General features: G+C 35.6%; 1 protein-coding gene across 38 annotated transcripts in view; it reads right to left on the bottom strand.

Moving 5' to 3' along the window:
• CLASP2 (cytoplasmic linker associated protein 2) overlaps positions 1-19,692 on the bottom strand; it is a 177,853-nt gene that overhangs the window by 32,882 nt on the left and 125,279 nt on the right. For 14 of the 38 annotated variants that reach the window (XM_038570281.1, XM_038570283.1, XM_038570288.1 and 11 more), the window contains 4 exons: positions 18,749-18,812; positions 7,997-8,160; positions 6,928-7,006; positions 2,399-2,542 (listed from right to left, as the gene is read on the bottom strand). In XM_038570281.1, coding sequence (XP_038426209.1) covers positions 2,399-2,542; positions 6,928-7,006; positions 7,997-8,160; positions 18,749-18,812 — 451 coding nt within the window. Of the gene's footprint in view, positions 1-2,398; positions 2,543-6,744; positions 6,796-6,927; positions 7,007-7,996; positions 8,161-16,552; positions 16,556-18,748; positions 18,813-19,692 lie in introns of all 38 variants that reach the window. The other 24 variants (XM_038570273.1, XM_038570276.1, XM_038570275.1 and 21 more) reach the window with 3 other exon arrangements.

Here is a 19,692-nt window from a genome sequence, read left to right as displayed (position 1 = left end):
TTTTTCTTTTTTTATTTATAATCCAGATGTCTTTTATTTCTTTCTTTCTCCTAACTGTCCTAGCTAGAACCCCTAGTTGAGTAGATATAGAGATTGTTGAATTGCACATTTTGAGACATAATAGTACTCTACTTAGACCAGAGTATAGTGTAATGCATAGCATATCTTGAATTGTATGATGTATGTTGAATAGAAACAGTGAGAGCAGACATCTTTGTCTTGCTCCTAATTTTAAGGAGGAAGCATCCAGTCTTTCAGCATTAATTATGATTTTAGCTGTAGGTGCCTCTGTTAGGTTGAGAAAGTTCTTTCCATGGTTTCATTTATTTTTTGTTAAATCATGAAATGATGTTAAGATTTTACCAGATGCTTTTTCTTTTTTCCTTCTTTTAAGAGTTTATTTTTAAGTAATCTCTACACCCAATGTGGCACTTGGACTTAAAACCCTGAGATGGAGTGTCATATGTTCCACTGAATGAGCCAGCCAATCGAGTTTTTAATCTTTTGATTCATATGGTATATTATGTTAATAGACTTTCAGATGTTAATTTAGCATTCCTAGGATAAATCCCATTTACTTAATCATGGTAATTCTTTTTTGTATGTTGCAGGATTTAGTTTGCTAATATTTTGTCGAGGATTAAATACATCCATGTAACAGATATTGGTCTGTAGTTTTGTTTTTTTTTTTTTTTTTTTTTTTTTTGTGGTGTCTTTGTCTGGGTTTGGTATCAAGGTACTTGATCTGCCCTCACATAATGAGTTGGAAAGTGTCCCTTCTTCTTTTTTGAAAGTTTCTAAAGAATTGGTAGTAATTTGTGGAATTCACCAGGGAAACCATCTGAACCTAGGCTTCTCTTCGTAGGTAGTTTTTTGATTAGTAAGTCAATCTCTTGTTCTATTAACATCTATTTCTTCTTGAGTTAATTTGGTAGTCTACATATTTCTAGGATTTGTTTCATCTGTGTTACAGGCATGTAATTATTCACTGTATTCCTTTACAATTCTTTTTTTTCTGTAAGGTTGCTCATATTCTCTCTTTCATTTCTATTCTAGTAATTTTAATCTCTTTTTGGTCAATATACTTTAAAGTTTGCCAATTTCATTGATCTTTGAAAAACCTGCTTTTAGTTTCACTGATCATTGTTTTGTTTAATTAATTTGTGTTTTAATCTTTTTTTTTTCAAAGTGGGCTCCATGCCCAAAGAGGGGCTTGAACTCATAACATGGAGAACAAGAGTTATGTGCTCTACTAACTGAGCCAGGTGCCCCAAATTGTGTTTTTTTTTTTTTTTCCAAATTGTGCTTTAATCTTGATTATGTCTGTCTACTTTAGAGTTAGTTTGTTCTTCTTTTTCCAGTGTCATAAGGTAGTAGTTAAGGTCACTAATTTGACCTTATTATTACAGGCATTAACTGCTATAAATTTCCCTCTAAGCACCACTCACAAGTACCTATATCCTGTAAGTTCTGTTATGTCATGTTTTCATTTTCATTCACCTCACTGTATTTTCTAATTTCCCTTTTGATTTCTTTGATCCACTGGTGATTTAGGAATATGTTGTTTAGTCTCCACATATTTGTGAGCCCCCCAAATTTTCCTGTTATTAATTTCTAATTTCATTCCATTGTGGTCAGAGAATATGTTCAGAGACTGTTCCATGTACACTTGAGAAGAATGTACATTCTGCTTTTTTTTAAATCTTTTTAAAGATTTTATTTATTTATTCATAGAGACGCAGAGAGAGAGAGAGAGGCAGAGACACAGGCAGAGGGAGAAGCAGGCTCCCCGCAGGGAACCCGACGTGGGACTCGATCCCGGGTCTCCAGGATCACACCTCGGGCTGCAGACGGCGCTAAACCGCTGCGCCACCAGGGCTGCCCTACATTCTGCTTCTGTTGGGTAAAGTGTTTGCCATTAGAAATAAAGGTCATAAAATGTATATTATATTCTATGTGCTTATTTGCAGTAAATATTGAAGAAAATTATTCACAGAGTAAGAGAGTAAACAGAGCTACATATAAGATGCAAGAAATCAATGATTGGGGTGAAGAGAAATGCTAAAAAGATGGTAAAGAAAACAGAAGGTCTAGGAAGGAACTTCCCATGAAATAACTAACTTACGTTTTTGAACACATGGAAAATGTTACCCATGGATATGTTACAGAGATGTTGAAAATATGAACAGATAAACAACATAAAAAAAAAAAAAACCCAGGCAAATGAAAAAAATGAAAGGCAAATTATTTATACCACAACAAAGCTTCTACAAGAAAGGAGGTAGCAATAAACCACATGGTGTAGGAGTGAATACTTCCACAGTCAAAAGGTAAATCTTTTGTATTGATTACCAATTGCTTTTCTAATTTATCTTCTAAACCTTAAGTTAAAACATACCTTCCGAACATCAGAACTTTTGGGTTCTGTTGTCCAAGTGATGACCCGAGACACTGCCAGGCGAGTTTCACTGGAATTTATAAAATCTCCTGGATCCATCTGTTTGGCCAGAGTTTCTATGTATTTAAGGATAGCAACCTTCACCTGCAGATGTAAGCACAATGAGAGACGACAATCAGTCACCGAGAGATACAGATGATACTTCAGAAATAATTATTCTTTCGACCAATACAAAATGAAACAAATTAACAAAAAAGAAATTATATAACCACTTACATACCTGAGATACAAACACATGGTAATGTGGATTTTTGTTTTTCACATAATAGCAGAACTTTTAAGTCCCAGGTGTTTTATTCCCTGTGTCTAAACAAGTGCAGAAGACTCTTTTGACAAGATTAGACCCTTCTTGAGTCGGCCTTCAAAGCTTATAGCTGACTCTTGTCTACATTTCCCTGGGAGCCAGTCTTTATAAATTAAGTGTAATTTGGCTTTTGGGGAAATGAACCAAAGTATCCTGGAAATAAAGTATCCTAAACTAAGTAAGTAATCAAGGTGGGCAATACAGGTTTTTCTCCAAACATACAGTGACATTCACCCAATGAGATCATGTTCCTTAATAGGTCCATCAATTGCTAGAAATACCTTTCAATAGAGGTGTCACAAAGAAGTTTTACAAAAGTACCACTGAAGAAAATACACATATTTGTAATTCCTGATGTTTGGGTGCATGGTAGGTAGGTGTGTGGTCGAATGCAGGCTTCACCATCAGCAGAAGGTTGGTCAAAGCACACATTGCTTCTTCCTTCTATTCAGTCTTTTTCATCCTTAGCATAAGCCACTATTAAATTATCTCCTTTCTCTCAGGTATGTTGGGACAGAAAAGCAGGTTGAAAACCTTTAATGGTCATATCTTCTAACATTCTAGGGTTTCTAAATAATGATTCTAAAGGACTCTGTTTAGAAATGGCACCTGGCATAGTGCACAGTCCTTGGATATGGCAGATGTTGAACACGTATTAAATACTGATTTGCTGACTTGGGAAAGTTTACATGTATGAGTAAAACAGCAACTCTGAAAACTATTGCCAAAGCTTAAGGTAACAATGATCTTTCTGCCCTTGTTATTGATCTTAACATGCTACTTGTCTCATTCAACCCCAATAAGGTCTTTGGGAAGTACTGTGCCAAGTTTAAAGGCAGTGAAGTGTTAAAATAAGGTTCTGACTCTTGTATATTTTCCCCCTTCAGACTCCAGTTTATAAAAGAAAAAGGGGGTGCCTGGGTGGTTTAGTTGGTTAACCATTTGACTCTTGACTTTGGTTCAACTCATGAGGTTATGGGATCAAGCTCTGTGCTCAACAGGAAGTCGGCTTCTCTTCCCCTTTCCCTCTCCCCCCTCTGTTATGCATGTTCTTTCTCTCTAAAATAAATCTTTAAAAAGATTTTTAAAAGAAAAAAGTGATCAGATTACATTCATTTCAAAATGAATAAATTTTAAGAACTATAACTTTAAGAGACATATTGGAAAAAATGGAGTTAACCTATCAGCCATCTCAGGTAAAATGTACAGTGGAGAGGGAAAGAGACTTACGGTTAATTTTATGGTAGCAGGCCCAATAAATTACAGCAACATCTCATATTCTGGATTCTTGAAGCCATGTCACCTTCTATGAAATGTGGATAACTAACTGAAAGGTGACTATAGTAAATCAAAGAATGAACATCAATGTAGTTTGTTTTCAATTTACCACCACCGTCAATAGTTGAATATAATTATTTGTGCTATGTGAGATTCAACTAGTGCAGTGTCTTGGCAATTTATAGAGGTGTGTAAAGTTTTAAAGGGTTTCAACAGGATAGGTGTGTTTATTATACCACTAGGCAAAATAACCACAATACACATGTAATAATCATTTGAAAGTTTAGATTTAAGTAGGCTATTTCGTAAGTTGACATACCATCCATAATTTTAGTAACACAAACATGCATTCTTCTTCAGAGAAGGAAAAATTATCCCACTAAAATGTGCATTAACTTTACAGCATATCTGTGAAACCCAGAAAAAGAGGTCACCAAAATTATTTTTTAAAATATTACTCAAAATCACTCTGTATTGCCATTTGCACCATTTTATTGCTTCTTGTCTGACATTTAACCACATGACTGTGAGAAATAAAATTTCATATAAAATTTTCTCCTTTATCTAAAAGATCCATCATTCTTTTAGTAAAGAATTTTATAGATCTCAAGTTGTGTCTTTCTATAACCTGTTCAGGTCTTGTCTTTTCTTTCTTTTCTTTTCTTTTTTTTTCCTTTCTGTGTGGAGGGGAGGGAGGGGCGGGAGGGGGGGTGGAGGGGGGAGGGGGGGGGGGAGGCGGGGGGAGGGAGGGAGGAGGGAGGGAGGGAGGGCGGGAAGGAAGGAAGGAAGGGATGATGGGAGGACGTGAGGAAGGCTTTTCTTCGGGCTTTATTTAGTTCTTTGTTCTTCTTTCTTGTTCTTGTCTTCTTTCTTTTTTTCTTTCTTCTTCTTTCCTTCCTTCCTTCCTTCCTTCCTTCCTTCCTTCCTTCCTTCCTTTCCTATTTATTTATTTATCCATTCATTCATGAGAGACATAGACAGAGGCCAGAGACACAGGCGGAGAGAGAAGCAGGCTCCATGCGGGGAGCCCGACGTGGAACTCGATCCCGGAACCCCGGGGATCACGCCCTGAGCCAAAGGGAGACGCTCAACTGCTGAGCCACCCAGGCGTCCCCTGTTCAAGTTTTTAATCTTAATCTGCCACCCATCTAAAGTTACTTTTATTTTTGGGCACAGGTACGACTCCAATTTAACTTTTCCTTGTTATCTTAAAATATCAATTTAGAATTGAAGAGTGGTTTTTCCCTACAGCTTTGCCTGCTTTGCCTGCATGTGTTTATATAATACATAATGCATGTATATAAAAAATAGTCTGTAAATCCAGTCTCCATTTTCTAATAGGGAAGCTAACTTTATTTTAAAATTTTTTAAATTTAAATTTAATTAATTAACATATAATGTATTACTAAGTTTCAGAGGTAGAGGTCAGGGATTCATCAGCCAGGAAAGCTAATTTTAATTTGTTTGTTTCCCATAGTCTTTTTCTTTAGGCACCCAGCAACTTTATTCTCTCCCTGAACTTCTCTATTTCTTAAGCTAATGGTTTAGAGACCTCCCTTTCCACTGGCCCATGAAATATCTCTACGTACATTTTCAACAGCACTTGAATACCTACCTAAACTAGGTACCCCTAGTACCTAAATCATAACCCTTGTTACAATTTATCATGCACTATAATAATGATAAAAAGATTGTAAATTATATATTCTTAGGAATGCCTTGCACAATGGCTAAGACAATGAATTCAAAACATATTTATCAATAAAGTAAATGATTCTCTTTCTGTAGGTCACATTTTAAAATCAAAATAGGTGGAATCCCTTTCACAAAGCAGGTCTGAGAAATTAACATTATGTTGAGCGTCAGTTAACTCTGGGAAGAAACATAACTGTGATTTTTAAGGCAAAATCATATTCAGAAATTTAAAGGAAAATTGATCATGGGCAATAATGCTTATAGAAATTTATTTCGTGCAGAAGAGAGCAGAAAAATATAAGGCTTGTAAATGCACATATGCTTGTTATTTCCCTGACTTTAATCTCATTTAATAAAACTCACTAAGAAAACATCTGTAGTAAAGAATTCAGAGGATTTTGCATTAAATTATTTTTTCTTTTATGTTAAACTTAATAATTATTTTAAGTCACAAATTGGAATTCACCTCATTTTCATATAAATTAACTAGAAAATGTGTGCTAATAATTGAGAAAGTTAATCCTGATTCTAAATTTTATGCACACATTAGAAATACCACATTGCAAAAAGAAAAGTTACTCTTTCAGTTAAGGAGAACTGGAGAATAGTAGGGAGATTAAACTTAAAAATTTTTATTTACTAAAATAAATATATAGGCAAAACTGACATTTTGCCCAAAATACCTACTGAAACTTCTAAACTAAAAAAATAAGCATTGGGAAATCACAAACATAAAATTAGATAAGACTTCACAGAGCAAGTCTGCATTACCAGCTTAGAGTTAGATGGCCATAATTGTGCTGCCTTCTAAATGGAAATCCCCAGTAAGCTTCTTCAAGAGACAGTCTGGCATTTGAGTAACATTTGAAATAAATCTGTGCATGCTTAAAGGGCTTACAGAGGTTAGTAGTTGAAATCAGATGCATACAAACATTCTCTGAAACACGGCAGAATTTTTAAAGAGAGTTAAGAAAAGAAATAATGCAGATTAAAACAAAAACAAAAAAACCTTGGAGCTCCAAAAAGAGTGAAGCTGGTCCCGAAGTGCTGGCTTGACTGTCTGAAAGTTTATAAAAACAAAATCCACTGATGGAACAGCTGCTCATTGGACAGAAATACAAATATCAATATAACTTTATTAATAAAATACTTCAATTCCTTACAATGTCTTTGAAAAACTTTAATTTTTTACCTTCAAGCTTGGTGTTTGGGTCTGATCAACAGTAAATCTCATTAGAATATTAAACTGAAGATCATTTGGAAAAGATTCTCTGAAATAAGCAAAGAATAAAGCAAAACAAAAATTAATCAGCAAGTAAACATTTACCAAACTAAACAGAAAATTATGCTTAATACCAAAACGTGTCATTCAAAGAGCATGTATGAAGTAGCAACTGTAAGTGGTATAGTTTATGTAGTACCGTACACCAATTATTCCCAGAACAATGTGAACATTTGAATCTATATCCTTTTGGGGGTTAAAAAGCAACAAGATAATAAATAATGCTGTGTCTTGCCTCAACTCTGGATTTAATCAGAAAAAAAAAAGTTGTGGGGTGCTTGAGTGGCTCAGTCGGTTAAGGGTCCGACTCTTGATTTAAGCTCAGGTCATGATCTCAGGGTCATGAGATGGAGTCCCACACTGGGCTCTGTCCTTAGCAGGGAGTCTGCTTGAGATTCTCTCTCTGCCTCTCCCTCTGCTTGCACACTCTCTAAAATAAATGAATAAAAACATCTTAAAAAGAAAAAGAAAAAAATGAACTAATAATGTTTATAGAGATATTTCCCCAGACCTAATATCTGAATTCTAGACTCACCTCAACCTAGTAAATGGGTATTGAAATAAATCACCTCAACAATCTATACAAGAGAGTAGAAATATAACATTGGTTCAAACTCTTCTGAAAAAAGATTCTGAATATTTAAGTGCATAATAAAACATTCTTTTCAAATTTAGGAAATATTTTTTATGTTTACATTAGATTGAATAAGATCTTCAACTCTGCTTTCAATCTAATTAAGATAAAATATCATCTTTGAATTATTCAACCAATGTACATGACGGTTTTAGAAAATAAAGGCAGTGTTTGATTTATGGGCCAATGTCGCATTAGCTATACCCATGTGAATGGGCATCATTAGCAATTTTCAAATGAATATGTGGCTCTAAATGGATCAAAAGGACTCAGAAATCTAAACACAGAAACCAAACATTCCTGATGACTACTGGATAAACTTGAAATATATGAAGAAAATATTACCTTGTAACATCAAGGGCTTTCTGAACTTTTGCCTGTACAGACCCAAGCAAATCAGCACCCATTTTTTTTAATAGTTGTGTTAGCAGTACAAACAACCAGTCCTGAAGGTCATCTTTGTGGACTTGTATAAAATCCACTAGAGTCTCCAAAAACATGCTGAATACCTAAAGTGGATAAATAGGGAAAGGGAGAGAAAAAGGAGGAAATATTGACCTTTATGATCAATTGAAAATCAAAATAGAAAGGGAATACAGGAATCAGAGGCACAGCGATTGGCAGCCAAGCGGAAAAACAATCTCTCTTGCTTTTCATTGGACTCTGTGATACAAGAGTACGTTTGAACTGTTATCCAACTTCTGCCGAAGTTCAACAATTAGCTATTCCATGCAGCATCACTTGGTAAAGAAACTTTGGCCATAATGACTGCCACACCTAATGCTGTCAATGATGCCATAGCTTAAAATCCAGTTAAACTGAAATCTAGGGCAAGGAATTACCTATTGATAGCCTCACCAGCTCTTAGCTCTTTGGAAGAGTGGCACTCAGGTAATGACTTTGCTGACAGTTACCTTAAAGTATAACAACATTCTGACATACTGGGCTAATTAGAGACTCTTAGATATCTCAATCTGTCAGTTGTCACAAAGTGGTATGAGATACATTATTTATTAAAACTGCCCCAAATGTAATTTTAAATGATCTGGGATAACTATAACTGTACCTAAAATAAATTCAGGATACAAATCTACATCTTAATTTTAGTGATTTCTAAAAAATTATAGATGGCTATTAGTTTCTATTTTTCTATTTTTTTTAAAGATTTTTATTTATTCATGAGACACAGAGAGAGAGAGAGGCAGAGACATAGACAGAGGGAAAAGCAGGCTCCCTGTGGGGAGCCCGATGCAGGACTTGATCCCAGGACCCTGGGATCAGGACCCGAGTCAAAGGCAGCTGCTCAACCACTAAGCCACCCAGGCACCCCAGTCTCCATTTCTTTTGATGGGTTTTTTACTTGGCTGCAATATTAATCAAGTAGTTTGAAAAGTTTTATGAGATAAAAAATTTTAAGGAAAGGAAAGCTAATATTCTTAAGTAATGCATTTCATTAAGATACTCATGAAAAATGACCAACATTAAGGTTCTATCTCTATAAGAAATTCAATTCATACTGCAGAATTTATTTCTAGGTAAAGAAGAAAAAAATTGTAGGACCAATGTCAGCTATCATAAGACAATGTATAATCACAACAGACTATAAAAACTATGGTTTAAAAAAGCTAATAACCTCAAAACTTTGCTAATTTGAGGAGTAATGAGTTTTGTTCTCAATATATTCCTTATTCTTGAATTTCCTTTATGCAATTATACATGCACTCCCATTTTTTCTCTTAACTTAGGAATGAAGGATTTTCCTGATTAGAATTATAACTAAGGTTTAATATTTGAATCTGAGTTAGAAAAAAATAAACTCTAGCTATTTTCTCAAGACGCACTCTAAGTGTAAAAGCAGAAACTATGACTATCTTAAATTTCCTAATATTCTCTGATTCCCAGGCAGTATCTTTTCAACACTGCTCTTATTCACAATGAAGAATCATTAACTTCCATCCCACTTTCCCAACCATACCTAAAAACCTAGCTTCTCTTAAATTTAAAAGTCGGCCCACTGTCTCAATTAAATGGCCTCTGGCCATCTCCTCTGGGTCTAGAATACTGTTGAGGAACTCCACTAAACCTACTTTAGGGCAAATGCATGTATCTAATTTAGTACTGACTCTTATTGGTTGGCCCCTGGCAAATCTGCCGGGTAGTGTGTTGGACTCAGTTAGTACTTGCCTAGAAAGCTGATTCTTAAAATATTTAGGAATTTTGTAAGCTAGCTGATAGCTTGAAATCAGCAATGGCACAAGTGTTTACACCTAAGGAATTATAGCAAACACTACACATCAGGGCTTTCTGCCCATCCCACAAACCTAGTTTGCCAGGCACCACACTCAAATTCTTTAACTTTTAATCTTGCTTTAACTCTTGTCTCTTCTCTTGAAGATTCCAACTTTAAGTTTTCACTATAGCAAAATCAATATTACAATTCCCAAGTCAACTCTCCCATTTTATCTGGTTCTCAGGAAACTGAGAACCAGAAAATTATGTGACTTGTCCAAGGTTTCCATAGTGAAAGGTTGGGTCATGACTTAAAGCTAAGTTAGTTGGTTTTCAGCTGTGTTCCATCCACTCCATTATGAGATAACTTCATCTACTTCATTGTCATTCCACATAAATTCTCCACTGACTTTCCCCCTACTTTCATTTCCTCCATAGACATCCTTCTGGTAATTGTTTTTACATGGGAGAGCCAATTTTATCCCGGTTAAGACTCATCTTTCTATTCTGGATTCTTGCTCTCCATATGGTCTCCACTACTATCTTTATTTTTATATTCTCAATCTCAATCCTTTGCGTATAGCTACAAAAGATAACATCTTAAGAATTTATCCTTGTGTTTCCTTCCCACCAATTATCTCCTAATCACAAAAAGTAGTAGCTTTTTCATTAGTTTGGGATGCTTAGTCATTCTGTAGCTTGCCACTGCTTTCCCATTATTATTTCTTTTCTTTCTTTCATTTCTGTTGTCAGGGATTTTCCTTCTGCATTCTAAATGTGCAGTGATGGAGAGCCAGTCTTCGTGATTTGCTTTTCATCAAAAGTGTGACCTTAACAGGCCCCCTCTGCTCTAGACTACAAAGCCTCATAACCTCTAAAATAGCTTTTGGCCTTTCCCAAATCTGTTCATTATACTGTCACTATAGGCACCAGGTCTTTCTGACCTCAAGTCTGGATTTCTGGAAGAAGCCAGGTAAGTACATATTCTAGGCTTTGTAGGCCATACAATGTCTGTCACAACTACTCTGCCACTGTAGCACAGCCAAAGACAGTATGCCAAGAAGTGAGCACAGCTGCATTCCAATCTAACTTTATTTACAGAACAGGTAGCAGGTCAACTCATGCTTCTTTCTTACCATCAAACTGTGATATCATTCTTCTGAGAGAAACAAAATCCTCCATCGTCTATAGAATAGTCTACAAAATAATGTCTCAAATACTTAGACAATGTTCTAACTCTCCAAACTGACCTTGGACTATCTGGCAACATAAAGTCTTTGTCCCTGAGCACATCTCACCACACTCCTGGTTTTTTACCATACTCCTCTATTTACACACAGCATGTTTCTCACTACAAAGTTTACCACTCATGTCCCAGTCAGAAAGCTTCTTACACCACTTAGAATTTGGCCCCTTGGAACTGTTGTGGGACTTACTTACCAGTGCTATTTAACTTTTTCTGTATTTTTATTATCTTCCCATTTGGAACATATAACATTTGAGAATAAAGCCTCTATTTTTTACATAGTCTTGCATTACCAGTTAGAGCCAAGCTCAAAGTTTATCAGAAGCTGAAGACTGAACAAAAAGCTGCTCAAGGGATCCCTGGGTGGTGCAGTGGTTTGGTGCCTGCCTTTGGCCCAGGGCGCGATCCTGGAGACCCGGGATCGAATCCCACATCGGGCTTCTGGTGCATGGAGCCTGCTTCTCCTTCTGCCTGTGTCTCTGCCTCTCTCTCTCTCTCTCTCTGTGACTATCATAAATAAATAAAAATTAAAAAAAAAAAAAGCTCAATTAATGTGCGGAAAAAGTTCCTTAAAGAGTAAGGATTTCTCTTACATGGAGAGTTACCCTGTAATTGGTAGCCAGCCCTTTTTTTCTCAATGGCAAGGGAAGATATAAGATCTCCCCTTCAACCCAGCCAAGATTAACTTCTTTCTCTCTCCTATAAACTTTCTGACATCTCCCATTTCTCTGGACTCATGCCAGTCATTTCCAGGAGGCCCTTTCTTTTCATGCTGACATATCCAAAGTTTATGTTCCTGACAAGATCTGAACTGCTATTTTCTTTAAGAAGATTTCTGATTCTCCTAAATAGAAATTTCTCTTGATTATATATGAGTACAGATGAAAGAAATGTAGACATGTTATTTATAGTATTCCACATAGAGAATTCTATTATTTTCATAATATTTAAATCCTATCAATAGTACTTACTGATAATATACATGCCTATATATATCTATCCAAAACATATATTGAGAATTTCACATAAAATTTTTTACTTGAGGGCAGCCCAAGTGGCTAAGCGGTTTAGCGCCACCTTTGGCCCAGGGCGTGATCCTGGGGTCCTGGGACCGAGTCTCGCATTGGGCTCCCTGCATGGAGCTTGCTTCTCCCTCTGCCTGTGTCTCTGCCTCTCTGTGTCTCTCATATATAAATAAATAAAATCTTTAAAAAATTTTTTTTTTCTTACTTGACACTCTATCACAGGTTCACTGATGTTAGATGTTGATATCCTCCCATTTCCTTACCTAAAATTAACAGAGAAAGTGGAATGTAGATATGCTAATATTAGAGCTAAAAACTTGATTTCAGAAAAGAAATTTGAGAGCCACTGCTCCATAAACTGTTTTCTTTGCTTTCATGGAATGAAATTTATAGAATATTAGAAAGTACATATGGGAGGATTAGGGCTAAAGATTTTTTTAGTAATTGTGGAAATTGGGAATTATTTCTAATAATTCAATAGAACCAACCTTCAATGGAATCAGTTTATAATTCCACATATCTCACAGGTGTAATTTATTGGAAAACAATGGTAACATTTGAGCTATTACAGTTGAGGCAGTCTTTTCTCAATCTCACTTCTATCTTAGGTGTGCCAGTCATCAAATAGAAAACAGAAGAACATCATCAAATTAGATTAATTAGTAGATTAAAAAGCACATCTCCAAACAGAATGACAGTTTGCATGATTGCAAATAGCATTTCGTGGATTGCAAAGGGTCCGACACTGCATGAACTCTTCGGGAGAGAAAACAGAGAAAAAGGGTTAATTTCACAGTCATGCAGTAAAGTTAGGTTTCCAACAAATATTGAACCAACTTACTCTCTATTGAGAGTTCCAACACAGGGGACAGCATGCAAAAGGAAAAAAAGAAAAAAAAGAAAAACACACAAATTAGTCGCCATCAATGCAAAGTTCCTGTATGGAAGAAAAACACTTAGAAAATAAAAGTGACAAATGTTTTTCAAAGTTTTATGGTAAACTCAAAATAGCTTTTAAAATAAGTATTAAATGAATAGTATGAGAGAAGAGCATGGGATTTTCTTGTGTTTTTCCCTCACCTCCTTGCCAAAGAAATTTAAAAACAAAACCCAGAAAACCAACTTCTTTTCCAGACCTCTAATATCCTGAGGCTCAACTTCTAGAAAGAATCTATAACTAACAGACACCTGCCCCCATTTCTGAACAGTGCCAACATTTACTTCTAAAGTACAGCATCTAGTTTTTTTCCCCCCTCTTCAGAAACAATACATTCACAAGTTAAGTGATATCTGTGAAGGTTTAGAACAACTACAGTTGTTTGGAAAGAAAAACTAGCTATTTATACCACAACGTTGAATTTTCCCAACATAAGATATGCATTATGGTCTCCTGCTCTTAGGACTGCAGGCAGCTCTGCTGTCTAGAACACTCTTTGGGAGACCAGATGAGATGTGACCTGGGCACTCAACAACTGTGTCCTATATTAGTTGCTATAGGTTAAATTCCTACCCTAGCTCTTCAAGGTTCAATGGTATGACTTCAAGACATAGGACGTATACAGATCAGAAAACGCCAATTCAAAGCATGCATCTCAGGGAAGGTGGCTCTTTTCAAACAGTTACTTTAGAGGCAAACATCAGAACACATAAGGTAACTTCTGGCATCTGACACTTCTTACATTTAAGGGAAAAAAAATGATTCTAGAACAGTCAAAATAAAAATCTTCCCTGAACTCCTTAATTCTTCAAACTCATTTAAATTTAGTTTTCAAAAACTTATGTAATGCTTGGTATATTCTTGGGGCTTTACAAATATTAACTCATTTAATCATCCTCACAACCTTACGAGGTGGGTATTACTATTAACTCTATCTTACAGATTAGGAAACTAAGGCACACACTGCTAATAAGTGTTGGAGGTAGATTTTGAACCCAAGTAATCTAGCTCTACTATCCATACTTGTTAGAACTGTGTTGTATTGTCTCTCGAGAAAAATATTAACAGGCATTAAATCAAACATTTGCAGCTTCTGTTCTAAATTATTGTCATACATATGTCATCATTCATCACTTATTTCCATACTGGTATCTGAAGTTAAAAAAGGTTATCAAGTTACAAGCATCAAATAATTTCAGCTTGTAAACTACATTTGCCAATCTTGTTCCAGGAAAAAAAATCCAGTATCTATTTCAGTGGTATTTAGAAAGAGCTCTTTCCTTACCCTTCCTTTTTTGGGTGTCTGCACTATATACTAGAGCTCGCCTGATACTCTAAAATATGTAAGAGGGGAACATTCTGTGGGCTGGAGAAGGAGATCCTTCATGAAAGTGGATGGGACTGCCCACACTGTTTGTCTAAGTATCTTGTTTCTGCTGAGGACAGTAGGTAGTCTCAATCATGTTGTGCATTAAGTGAGAATAACCTTCAGTTATCATGGCAACAGGCTATTATCCAGAAGGTGTTAACACAGAAACTGAAATATTGATTTCATGAGAAAAATCCACCTAACTAAGCTCATGGTATGAGACGTCTGTCTCCTCCTAAACACTATGGTCCATTCTAGGGGCAAGGCTTCGGACATTTTCTGCCCTGTGAGGTTTCAAGACATTTGAGGTTACTGATAAGTGACCACAATTCACTAGTAGTGGAGAGCTAACCCAAGCTTGAGGAAGACAAAGAAGTGTCCCTGATAGCACTTTTCAAGGCTATGAGAAAAGTGTATGGCTCCTTTGAGGACATGGACATACTTCAGGCTGGCGTGAGAGTGAGGAAGAAATGACAAGCAAAATGATAGGCTTTGTTTGGACATTATCTTGAGGGCAATGAGTAGTCACCACAGGGTTTTAAAAGCTGGTAAAGAAAATTACTCTTTTATAAAAAGATTGCTAAAGGATGCAGTGTAGAGGAGATGCAACAGGCAAAAGACCACTATGTGTTCAACTAGCAGTGAGAATGGAGAGATATTCACAAGGTAGAATCAATTAGGATTAAGTGAAGTTTCCAGAATGATGCCCAAAATCTTCACTTGAGCAGTAAGGGAATGGTGATTTCATCTGAAATAAAGCAACAGAGGAGGAAGAGTAGTTTTGAGGTTGATGATGACCAATAATGCAGGTGACTTAGAAAGTACGAGAGAAAAATATGGGCTGGAAGTACATTTTTGGGAGTCATTAGGTTACAGCAAGCAGTAACTTAAGCTTCAGATAAGGTATAGAATGGAAGAAGAGAGCCTAGGTCAAGAATCTATACAACACCAACACTTCGTAAAATACGAAGATAGGTGCTGTAAGAAGACAGAGTGTGAGGAAGACTGGATGAGACACAACAGGCACATTAACAACAGACACATCACGTTCTTTAAAGTGGCAGAAAAAGATACATCAAATCACTGACAACAAAGTTGAAAAACCAAAAGGAATGTCAACCAGCAAAATGTAACTTATGAGAAATTCATGGAGGCCAAGCAGATGAGACCATATTAGCAAAAAATGATGCCCAATAGAATAGTGTGGCCAACAACAGCTTCAAGCTTCCCTCCATTTCAATAAGAGGGAAAGTAGAAAGAATGGGTTTCTACTGTTAAGATGGCTGGTTTGGAGGCAGGAAATGGGAGTTTTTGCTTGATGGCTTCTATCTTCTGGGTAAGCTAAGAAGGCAGGACATACACTTGGGGCATAATGAAGGTTGGGAGGTGAATAGGCTGCAGTTTTGAGGAGAGAAACTATTTGACATGGTCTCCTTGAAGAACAGAGGAGATAAATGAGAGGAGGAGGATTACAAGGCAGCATTGAGCATTTAGACAAAAATCAGTAATGGAGAATGGCAGGAAAACACAGGAATACACAGGGCTGATTTCACCCAGGGGACTGTACATTGTTTCCCTTCAGGAATCCTAACCGTCAACCAGTGGCACGAGCTCCACCAGCAGAGGTTTTTGAACATGTTTCTATTGTAGTGTCAATAACCCAGAATTGAGCATAGAAAACAGGGATCAACAAACTATGGTCTGCAAGCTAAAAATGGTTTAAAAATTTTTTTAAGGGAATTTACAAAAAAATTAAAATTTCAATGTTCATAAATAAAGTTTTGTTGCAACCCAGCCATATTCATGTGTTTACATACTACTTATAGATGCCTTTGTGCTATAATGGCAGAGTAGTGGTGACAGAGATCATTATGGCCCACAAAGCTGCAAATACTTACACTCTGGCCCTTTACAGAAAAATGGTCTACTTCTGATAAAGAATAAGACTTTAGGGATCCCTGGGTGGCGCAGCGGTTTGGCGCCTGCCTTTGGCCCAGGGCGCGATCCTGGAGACCCGGGATCGAATCCCATGTCGGGCTCCCGGTGCGTGGAGCCTGTTTCTCCCTCTGCCTATGTCTCTGCCTCTCTCTCTCACTCTCTCTGTGTGTGTGACTATCATGAATAAATAAAAATTAAAAAAAAAAAAAAAGAATAAGACTTTATTTGGAAAGAAAGTAGAGTATTATAATCAGTTGCTTGATCCTGAAGATGGAGCTGTTGGTACTTTATAAAGATATATTTGAAAAATGGGAGGGATTTGCTATTTTAATATCAGGATATAATGCAAAAGCTCAAATTAAACCTGACATTTTAAACTCAGCACAGTATGGTGATGTATCCAGTTTATTCTTAATGAATTACATTATTGGAAGAGCCTCTGATGGACAATCACCAAAGGTCAAGCAAAAACAAATTAACAAAAATCCTCCCATTACAATGGTCTTCAATGAACTACCTAAAGAGCCAAAAACCTAATTAAACAAACAAAACCATATGGGTCAGTAAGAATTGTATATAGTTATGAAACCTGATGAAAAAAACCCAAAAAGTCACCTTTGTGAGAATTCTAGGGAGGACTGCAGATGGTTCTCCATGTCTATTAAGGGAAGACAAGTATAAATATTCAGTTCAGTTCCTTTCCCAACGTCAAACTCAGCTTTCCTATTGATCTCCAAGAGACTCTTTAAAAAGTGTTTCTCTTTATTACTGTATAAATTCTAACATCCAACTAAACTGTATTATTTTCCTAGCAGAAAGTAAACTGGGACTTCAAGAAATAATCCAGCCTCCATTTTATACCTTCCAGCAGAGAAGAATTATATCACTTATTAAAGATGTTTTAAAATTTTATTTTTTAAAGTTGTATAGATAATTACTGAAATATTGTTTGTAAAACAGGTCTATCCAGATTACAACTGTCTTGTCCTTTGGTTTATATTGGCACGAAAATATATCAACAGCTAATTTGTTCAGGATTTATAGACATTTTTGCATTAAAGCAAGCCTTACAGCTATAACTAGTGGTAGCAACATAAGCATAAAATAGTCACCTACACGTTCAGTTTGAAAGTCATAAACTTCATTTGTTTATTTATTTACTTTTAGGTAATTTGTAGGCCCAGTATGGGGGCTTGAAACTCATGACCCTGAGACCAAGAGTTGTACACTCCACTGACTGAGCCAGCCAGGCACCCCTGAAAGTTATAAACTTTAAACAAACTGCTTAACCAAGTGTTTTTTAATCTTTATCTTTAACAGAGTTTTGCATTCTTGGATAAAATAAATATACCTTCTAATAGAGGATAATCTTTGAAAACTTTTAAAGTAGAAGCAATTTATAATTTTTAGCTGGATTTTAGTTTATATCTAAAGTAGGATTTTATCTTTAAAGTAAGTGTTGCAAGTAAGTAAAATACTGAAAACAGAAAGAAATGAGGATGATATGTACAACAATAAAGTGAAGACAATAAAAAATAAGGTGAAATTCATTAATATTTTTCTATAATTTCCCTTCCACATCTCCCTCTCATTTAGGCTAGAAATTCTCATGCAGACAACTGGTAACCTAAAAAAAAAGACAATAAAATTTCACCATTGTCAGACACGTTTCTGAAAACAGAGTAACCAAATACATTTTGCAACAGTACTATACTGCAAAGTGAAACAAAATTTCCCGGTTATGGATGCAGGTTATACCTAACTGCTTAAAAAATAAAGTATGTTTTAATCAACATTAAAAATTAAACAATGTTTTGAAAATTTTTATGGACTATTTCAATAGATAAAATCCTTTTTAATGTTACTACCAAACAATGGCTGCTTAAAAAATAAACAAATATTTTTATGTTATTTACTGGCAATTCTTTTCTACACAATTGCTCTTTTAAGATACGAATATATTTACATTAACACTGTAAAAGAAGAAAACAATAAAAAGTTCTCAAAAAGATATTTTTTCAATTTACCCAATTTTTTTCCTTTATAAACAGTAAAAAGTTTCTAGTGATACAAATACATTCAGTTTGATTCCTTCTATGAGTGGTGCTTGTTAGTATATCCCTCAGCTTATATATAGTCTCAGATAATCTCTCTTTGGAGAAGCTTAAATGGTTACCAGAGAGCAATTTCTAAATTATGTATGATATCAAACAATTTCAATTATGTTTGAAAAGATTATTACCATTCTGGGGCAATAATAAAACAAAAATGGCTTATAGTGCTTTTTTTTTTTTTTTGACAATCCACAAATGACATCTCATAGGAGTAAATAATCTTAAATACTAAAACATACCTTGCCATGAGGATCAGCAAACATTCTTGTGAAAATTTCACATAATCTTTTCAGCTCAACTCGACTGTCAAAATAATAAAGTAGCTTATTAATATATTTCTTTAAAAGATTATTTTTATTTGAGAGAGACAGAAAGAGCACAAGCAGGGGGAGGGGCAGAGGGAGAGGCAGACTCCTGAGTGGGGAGTCCAAGGGGCCATGTGGGGGCAGGGCTTGATCCCACAACCCTGAGATCATGACCTGAATCAAGGTCAGATGCTTAACCAACTAAGCCACACAGGTGCCTTGAAAGTAGCTTATTAATATCTTGCTATAGGAAGAATCCATTTAAAAGTAACCTTAGCTGTATTTAGGCTTCTTAAGAAAAAAATTCAGTTGCAACCCACATTATTTTAAAAGTTAAAAGTTATATAAAAAGAACTACAATTGTATTTCATTAATGTAGCATGACCAGGGAAACTGTACAAATGACATTCCCAGCACATGAATCTTACCCTTTAAATGCTAGGATGTTTTCATAAATTTGGTCACCTGAAGGCTAAAATCTTTCTATGCTATGGCTACCACCTTGCCACTGATAACGATATACTGAACCTAATATTAACCTAATCTTGATGGGGTTAAGAACAATATTATGATTTATTGCAATGATTCATGAAGTATGATATGCAAACATTAAAATATATTAGGCAGTGCCCAGATGAACATCTATTTTAAATTAAATAGTTTTACTACTTCATAAAGTAAATATATTGGTAACAACTCTAACCCTGATGTCAGGTATCAAGTCAGGAAGTAGCCCTCTAATTTTCCACTACACTCAAACTTTACGAATTATCTGAAACTAGGTTCTTAAAGTGGTTGACTAGAGATGTTTAAAATATTACACAGACAAAGACAATAAAGAATTTAGGGGGGAAAAGGAAGTAAAAGCCATTAGGAAA

Source organism: Canis lupus, chromosome 23 (assembly GCF_011100685.1).
Source record: "Canis lupus familiaris isolate Mischka breed German Shepherd chromosome 23, alternate assembly UU_Cfam_GSD_1.0, whole genome shotgun sequence".
In the NCBI taxonomy this organism is placed as follows: domain Eukaryota; kingdom Metazoa; phylum Chordata; class Mammalia; order Carnivora; family Canidae; genus Canis; species Canis lupus.
The sequence above is the reverse complement of the archived record's forward strand: the minus strand, read 5'-3'. Positions and strand labels throughout refer to the sequence as shown.